Below are 7,794 nucleotides of genomic sequence, written 5' to 3' on the forward strand. Positions count from 1 at the left end.
ATCACTAGATTTAGCTACGTAGGTAGAATTACCTATGTAGCTTTATTTACCTACCTCAGGTAGCTTTATTTAGCTATTTCAATGTAACTTTTCAAAAGTTTTCTTTTTATTTGAAAGAGACAAAAAGTCGCAATAAAATGGCTATGATATTTATACTAGGGAGGCTTAAAAAACAATCCATTCCAAAGCAGAGATAGTTTATACATTGCTGCGTTTCGACAATTTAGAGCAAAACATGTAATTCCATTGTTTGGTTAACTGTCCTCTCTCATGCATGTGGTGAGGCATGGCTGAATATGATTACTTCACATTGTGTTGAATAATTACAGACCTATTATCATGTTAACCGGAGCTGGACTTCTTAGTCATTTCATCCAAGGAGTAACTGTTCTAATTGTCATACATAGCCCCAAAACTTTCAGAACTTTGATTGCAATTGCGCAGAAAAAGAAATTTTTTCAAGAGGGATTTTTTCATGAGTTGTTTTCAGATGAGTTCAAAGTTGAAAATAATCACTGCATCAAAATCATATTTTCTGCACACCCTAAGAAAAATGCTTTCTTGTAGAAATAAATTGATTTGGTAGCTAAATAAAGCTACCCCAGGTAGGTAAATAAAGCTATGTAGGTAAGTCAAGCTACGTAGCTAAATCTAATGATTGTACCAGACCTGAACTATGGTGTCTTGGAATAAGTCTGTTCCTCATCAACAATCTACAAAAGAAAAGAAAAGAGAGTTTACTTCTAATAATGATCTGCAAAAAACAAGCATACAAGAAGTCTATAGGATAACAATATTTTAGGTGACATAATATTACAACAACCCACATATAACACTTTGGCCTAAGGCCATCTTTAAAAAATTGTTTGGTAGCCTTCTCCCGACCCTCTGACTTATATGTAATAAAATGCCCTGACTCAAAACTTTTTTTTTTAATTCCAGGATACAGTATTTTTTCTTTTTTACTCCTCATTTCCTGTCAGCAATGAGTTGAAATTTTCTGGATTTTCCAACTTACTGGTACCTACCAACTCGGTAATTTTTCCCTGAGTTGGGAGAGGGCATTGCCCTTAAGGCAAGCAAACATTATTTTAAAGATGGCCTTAGTAATGCATAGAATAGGACCCAGCAGTAAAATTATTTTTGAGATTGCATTAAATTTCATGGTTTTGGCCCTAACCTTCAGGCCTGGGAGGGGGTTTGGGACAGGGACCATGACATTCACAACCGACAAAACCAGTTAAACAAAGTGCACAGCACACATAAACAAATATCAATCAATGGGTTATCTTAATGATTCAGGTGACTTCGAGTTTATATCCGACATCTGTAATTAGACTAAATCTCTATAGTGATTAGTCTTCAAAATATTTTCAGATGATAAATGAAATTTATGTGTTTAATTTATTTGTGATGATTACCTTCAAGTTGCCTTTTTCATCTCTTCTATAAGGTGACACAATTGCTACAATATTAAATAGAAAAAAAAATATTTCATGGCTCAATAATCTGATCTCTTCTGAAAGGCACAATTGCTTCAAAATTATTAATAGAAAATTATTTTATTTACTTAATAATCAGAAACATTTTGGGGTCACAATGACAAATATGCCTCTCTCCTCAACTTTTCCATGTATTTGAAGTCTATACATTTATGGGTTCTTAAGTTATACTAGTAAGCCAAAAAGATAAATCGTTACCATGGTACAGTGTATTACGTATTCTTTGGAATTTTTCTTATTGATGTCTCCTAATAAATTAACTATTAGCAGTCTTTATAAAAAATAAATAAAATTTAAAAAAGTTCCCTTAATTAACTGTAAAATAACTGGTCTTTACCAACAACTTTTGGATTGTTAATGTTCTGATGACTTTCTTGCTGAGGTGGGACTACTGTCTTGTTTGGCTGGCCTGGTCTGAGATTTCCCTTGTTACTTTGTAATGAGGACAAATGCAAGTCTGAATAATTTCCTGATGAATCTAACGAGTCTAAAGTTCTGGAATTATTTTTTGTTGAAGATCCTGGAAAGAAAGAAATCAACACAAACATTATCCAGAGTTCAATCCCAAACAGTTTTTAATAATATGCAAATTTTAAATGTTACCAGATATCTAACCAGCAATTACCTTGAAATTTACCCATGAGTATTACTGAACAATCACAGAATTATAACTTTTGAAAACCATTAAGAATGCATAATTTATTTTTTTTTGAAAATATTAATACTGTATACAGGGAAATTTTCGCCCCCGTTTTATTTTGGCCCCTTTCGCCCTTGTCAAAAGTGGGCGAATTTAAAACAGGGCGAATTCAAAGAAAACAGTATAATTTCTTAAACAGAACTGTGACTGGGAGAAATTAAAACGGGGCAAAATTGTAAGCAAGTGTAAAAGGGCGAAAATAACCCTGTATACAGTAATAAAATGTAACATCGATAAAAAATTATAATAACCTGTTCCATAGTCACTGTCTGCTGGAACTATATGCTGATCTCCATTTAGAGAACTAAGAGACAAGTGTGAGTACTTTTCATCACTCCTTAGAGAACCAATAGAATGTGGTGGCTGAGGGTCACTAGGAAAGGTGAGAGTTGACTGAGGGTCACTAGGAAAGGTCAAAGGTGGCTGAGGGTCACTAGGAAAGACCAGAGGTGAAGTGTCTGGAGCTAAAAAAATAATGGGGGGATTTTCCATTTGGACTATATCATTAGGTATTGAACAGGGCTCTGCCATTTGTACTATGTTAGTTGGATCACTCTTTTGCTTTTCAACAGTTATCTTTTTAACTTTTGGAGATTCATCTTCACAAACTGAAAAGTTTTGTGCTTTTACTGCAGTGTTTAAGTTGGCAGAATCATGTGATGGTATACTCTGTACATCACTTTGTTGAGATGGCTCTTTGCACTGTATTATGACTTGATAAGTCACTGTCTCACTATCCATATCTTCAACACTGAGAGCTGTTTTCTGGTAACTGGAGTTAGGTATTTCCTCTGTAAACTGCTTTATAACTCTATCTGGTCCCACAAAACTTGCATTGCTTTGCCTATCTACTTCTTCAATGTGCACTGTTTCATCATCTACAGTTATATGTAACAAAGGTTCTTTTTCTGACATATTGACTGCTTCTTTATCATTTGTTATATTGTTAATATCTGGACAACTAACTGCTGGTTTTTCAACTGGTACATGTATCTTGTTTAGTTCTATGTCTGAAATTAAGAAAAAAAAAAAATAAAATCTATTGACAGATTAAATAATTAATTTTTGGTAAAAGGGTAATAAAATTAAATAAACATTCAGAAAGCATTGCATAAGGAATATACTAATCCCAATAAAAATTTTTAAAAAAAACATAATTCTGTCAAAAATCAATAAAGAATGAAATGCAAACTTAGCTTGTAATTCATCAAGTTATGCTGACATACCAAAAATCAAGTCAGTATCTGCCTGCAAGCACTTAGAAAAAAAGTGCAGAAAACCAAGAGGGTCAGACTAACAGATAGACATACAGACAAATGAACAAACAGATGAGGAGGAAATTCATAGTTGGCTCTGGTTTTACCAGTAGGGGGATAATAATACAACCTCCTTGATTTCACGTTCACCTAGTAAGCAAATCAGCTGTATTCAAATTACCTTTGCTTTGTTCTGGCTGCTGAAGTTTTTCCAGTTTCTTCCTACTTTTACAGCAGTAATATATACACACAGGTACAACAATTAATCTGAAACAAGGCATTGGCGTTTTGACAATTGTCGAAGAAAGAAAATAATAATTTATTTGTTCAATTGCTTCCGATAATATTTAACCTAAATTGTCTGTAATTGTCACTTCCTTGTCTTTGAATATAATTACCCTTTTTAGCTCACATGAACTATGGTTCTGGTCAACTTTTTCAATTGAACAAAATTTGTTGTAAAATTTCACATTTTTTCCTTCTTTGTCTGCTAGCTTTAAGCATCATTGCCTAAAGGGGACTAAAGTTTATCAAATATGGGACCATAAATTCTTTTAAGGGGAGATAATGAAAAAGTAATGAAAATTTAATGGCACATTTTAAACAAGAGGCCCATGGGCCAAATGGCGCACCTGAGTAACTTAAGCTTAGCTGTTCCATGTTTCGCCCTTGTAATACCTACTGTTGCCCTACCCTACCCTCAGGGGCCATGATTCGAATTATTTAAAAACTTGAACATGTTGGAATGACCATGAGTCAAGAGTCATCACTTACCCTATAGGCATACCAACACCAATTGCTACCCAGACTAAATCCTTACTACCTGCATAAAAAAGAAATAAATGTAAGTTGTACATGTGTATTTTGAACTAATACTTAAATTACTATCAAAATATACAAGCACACCCTTCATATCCCTGTGGTTCTAAAGTTTCTATAAATAACCTTCTTCTGGTTGATTATTTCCAGAACCTGGGTCAGGTGTAGAGCTGTCATCTCCAACAGAAGTATCTGGCTCCTTTATAACTCTCTTTCCTGCAAGCATTGGTGTTGTAAAAATAACAACAGTTTTTGAGATAGTGACTGGTTGCAGTGTAGTGTTATCTAGCATTTTTGTGGTGACTAGTTGTTTGGTGGTACCTGGTTGTGTGGTAGTTTCTGGTTGTGTGGTGGTTTCTGGTTGTGTGGTAGTTTCTGGTTGTGTGGTGGTTTCTGGTTGTGTGGTAGTTTCTGGTTGTGTGGTGGTGGTGATTCTCTGACATTCTCTATCCTGAGTTGTAGACCCATTAAAAACTGATAGGTAGCCATTAGGGCATCTGTTGATCAATCCCATTTGTTTATTTGTTTTAAATGAACTTATTCTCATATATGATATCACAACGAGTATATCAAAGTATATAATGATTTAATTTATACGTGCCCAAAATCAAAATTCCAAGAACTGATAGGAAGCCAAGCATATGAGATGCTTCCCTTCCAATTTATGAAACATCGTACATATGTATAATCATATTTTTTTTTTTCAGCTACATGCATACCATGATAGCGCTATGCAATACTTGATTTGCGATTACTTAACTTAGTGGAACTCTTTCGCGAAGGAGGTAGGAATCGTCTGTTGGGTGGGGGCAATGAGCTATTCAATACAAAGCAAGATCGATCATTGTAGCATTTATAAGGACAGATAAGTAAAAATTCCTGGTGGAATACCTCGCTAAACAATCGCTGAACCAGCCTAATATATTTTTGAGAGGAGCCAATCCTAAATTGTCACATTTTTAACAATATTTTTAATTAAGCGGACTCTTCTTGTTAAATTTTCATTGAAAATCGTCACATTTTTAAGCAGATGAAATATTCTAAACTTTCCTTATTTGACAATCTACTATTTGGAGTTCAATATCTGGCAAAACATCGTGATTTCGGCATTAAATTGTTCAAATCATTCGATTGTCACTACTGTAAACAATGTCATTTGCCCCCAGAAATTTAGACTTTTCTCGACTCCCCCGCAAAAGAGCGGTAGTAAGTTAGATAACTGCGAGGTACTCATTGGTAGTCGCGATATAACGTATTGTTTATTGTAAATAATTGATACAAAATTAAATGATAGAATAGAGTATTAACTTACTGTGTATGAGGAATACATATAGAACTATCACTTTTGTTCTTGAAGAATCCGAGTTCACACTTGTCAACTTCTCCTGAAAGAGAAAGTCATCCTGAAAATCCTGTTTGTGTTTATCATGTTACATCATTAAAAAAGTATAAAATCTACCTGTTTATTTAATTACCTGTGATTTTTAATTCAAATCCTGGTTGTCTGATCTTTTTCACTTTGATCTTATCATTGATTGGTCCTTTACATGCTCCAGGGTCATCACCATAGTAACGGTCCTGCCTCCTACAGACACAGATCTTGTCACCAGTTTTCTCACATTCCTCTCTATTTTGAAGTTCTGCTTCTACAACACAGAAATAAAATAATAACTAGCAATTCTTTTCAGTGGCATCTTTTTTTAACAAATTAGAAGCAAACGAAGCACAATTTCATTCTCAAATGTTCTCAAACTTATAACAATTCTACATGTGCAGATTGATCAAGAGCAGAAAATATGATCAGAACTCCAAGCAATAATAGGATGCAGTTCCAATCAAAGGTCAAAGTTTTACACAGGATAACATCAGAAAAATCTTTTTAAAATATTGTCTAAGAACAACAAGGTGAGAATTGGTTTAGTTTTATTAAAGTTCAGGCATCCTCAAGTAGTGTAGATTCAAGTTTGTCCAAATCATGACCCTTGCATGGGAGTGGAACAGCTCTAACAAATCTTGTTGAAAAGCAAAGCCACCTTATGAGTCATGCTTCCAAATGTTCCCACTTACCAGGAAGACAATCACAGTTGATTTTGGTACAGAAGTCAAAATCTCGAAATCTGAAATTTGCTGTATTTACTGGTGTTTCACGATTTATAGTTCCGGGTGGACAGTCATAACAAGTATCATATCCCAGAGAATCAACGTTAGAACACAGTCTGTAGCCTTGATCTAAAAAACAAAATACAGCTGTAATTTCATAGAGAGCTTCAAAATCAGAAATCAATGGAACTTCTTGCATATGCCTTTAACTTAATTATAATTTGTTTGCTTTAGAAAAAATGTAATAATACAAAATTTTGTTCCAAAATATATGGCTTACTTTCCAAACACTGTATAGGTTTGCAGCAAGATTGGTCAGATCCTAGAATGAAGTTTTCTTCAATAGGACAGGAAAATGCATCAGTATGCACCATGACAAACAATACCTTGAGTAAAAACTTCTAAAAAAAATATTTTAAAACAAAGGTTATTAAAATGGAAAGTTTTATTAATTTCTTCATTTTATTTTGATTTGTATTTTTTCAGTAAGCTAATGATTAGTAAAGATAAGAGACTGGAACTGGTTTGAAAATTTAACATTTATACCTTTTTTAAGTGTATATCCCCTTGACAACTACTTACCACAATATTAGCACCAATTGTTGGCATTCTTTATCTTCAACAAATCCTCCCTCCAAATCCTACAGCCCTTCATCATCTGTTCCAGTAACTAGGAATATTGTTTGGGCCAAATCTGCAAAAGTTTTACCTGGTAATCATAATTAAGAAATGGATAATTTTGTTTACTGAGTGTGACTATTAAATCCCACTTTCTGTAAAAAATATATCATCATGCCACTTAAGCAATGAATCATTATTTTTTGAAAGATATAGTCTCATAACTGCAATGGTGTGTGAAAACAAATTGCATGAATAACTCACGTTAGCCCTAAAGGTCGCATTGTCAACAAATATAATACATCAATTAAGGACATTTTGTCTACTGTCTACAGTTTAGTCTGAATATTTAGCCAAATAATAGTTTCATAAACTTTTTATAACATTCAAAAACATGTTTTATGTTTGATTGCCAGTGGCTGGATAGCTCATGGAGTTGGTAGAGCACCTGAGCGGAGATTCAGGGGGCTGATGTTCAAATCCCAGGCTGGTGGTCTTTCTCTGTTCCATTTTTTTCCTCTACCATTACATTTGGTACCATTCCTTGCCCTGGAACTGACAGGTGACAGGCCTCTCAGGGATGAGCCTTAGTTGGGTTCTTTAAGGGACCAATTAAAGACTTTAAAGGAGGGAGGAATGTGGTAGTCAGCCGGGTTCCATTGCCGGTGGTCAGATAGCTCAGTTATGGTAAAGCACCTGACTGGAGATTAAAGGGGGCCCAGGTTCTAATTCCGGTCTTTCAAAATTCAGAAAGAAAGCTTTGGCTAATCTAAAGAAGTGATATATCTTTAGTGATTGA

At 34.3% G+C, this 7,794-nt stretch overlaps 1 protein-coding gene across 1 annotated transcript; it reads right to left on the bottom strand.

Annotated features, from left to right (window-relative positions):
* Nucleotides 1–505: 505 nt before the first annotated feature.
* LOC134233052 (uncharacterized) lies at nt 506–7,072 on the bottom strand. Its single transcript, XM_062715051.1, has 12 exons — nt 6,960–7,072; nt 6,658–6,778; nt 6,345–6,506; nt 5,753–5,923; nt 5,590–5,662; nt 4,404–4,774; nt 4,233–4,281; nt 3,640–3,725; nt 2,454–3,212; nt 1,840–2,022; nt 1,422–1,465; nt 506–713 (listed from the first exon to the last, which is right to left on the bottom strand). Exons 1-12 carry the CDS (start codon nt 6,984–6,986, stop codon nt 675–677), a joined length of 2,085 nt encoding a protein of 694 aa, XP_062571035.1. The 5' UTR covers nt 6,987–7,072; the 3' UTR covers nt 506–674.
* Between the last annotated feature and the right edge of the window lie 722 nt (nt 7,073–7,794).

Source organism: Saccostrea cucullata, unplaced genomic scaffold, assembly GCF_032062105.1.
Source record: "Saccostrea cucullata isolate Sc308-1 unplaced genomic scaffold, CSIRO_AGI_Scuc_v1 ctg13823, whole genome shotgun sequence".
Classification (NCBI taxonomy): Eukaryota; Metazoa; Mollusca; class Bivalvia; order Ostreida; family Ostreidae; genus Saccostrea; species Saccostrea cuccullata.

Bases quoted from the DNA above. Each gene is read 5' to 3' on its own strand.
- LOC134233052 (XM_062715051.1), bottom strand. From the start codon at position 6,986: ATGCCAACAATTGGTGCTAATATTGTG. The intron at 6,507-6,657 runs GTAAGCCATATA...TTTGTTTTTTAG, and splicing joins ACCTATACAGTGTTTGGAAA to ATCAAGGCTACAGACTGTGT. The intron at 5,924-6,344 runs GTAAGTGGGAAC...TCTGTGTTGTAG, and splicing joins CAACTGTGATTGTCTTCCTG to AAGCAGAACTTCAAAATAGA.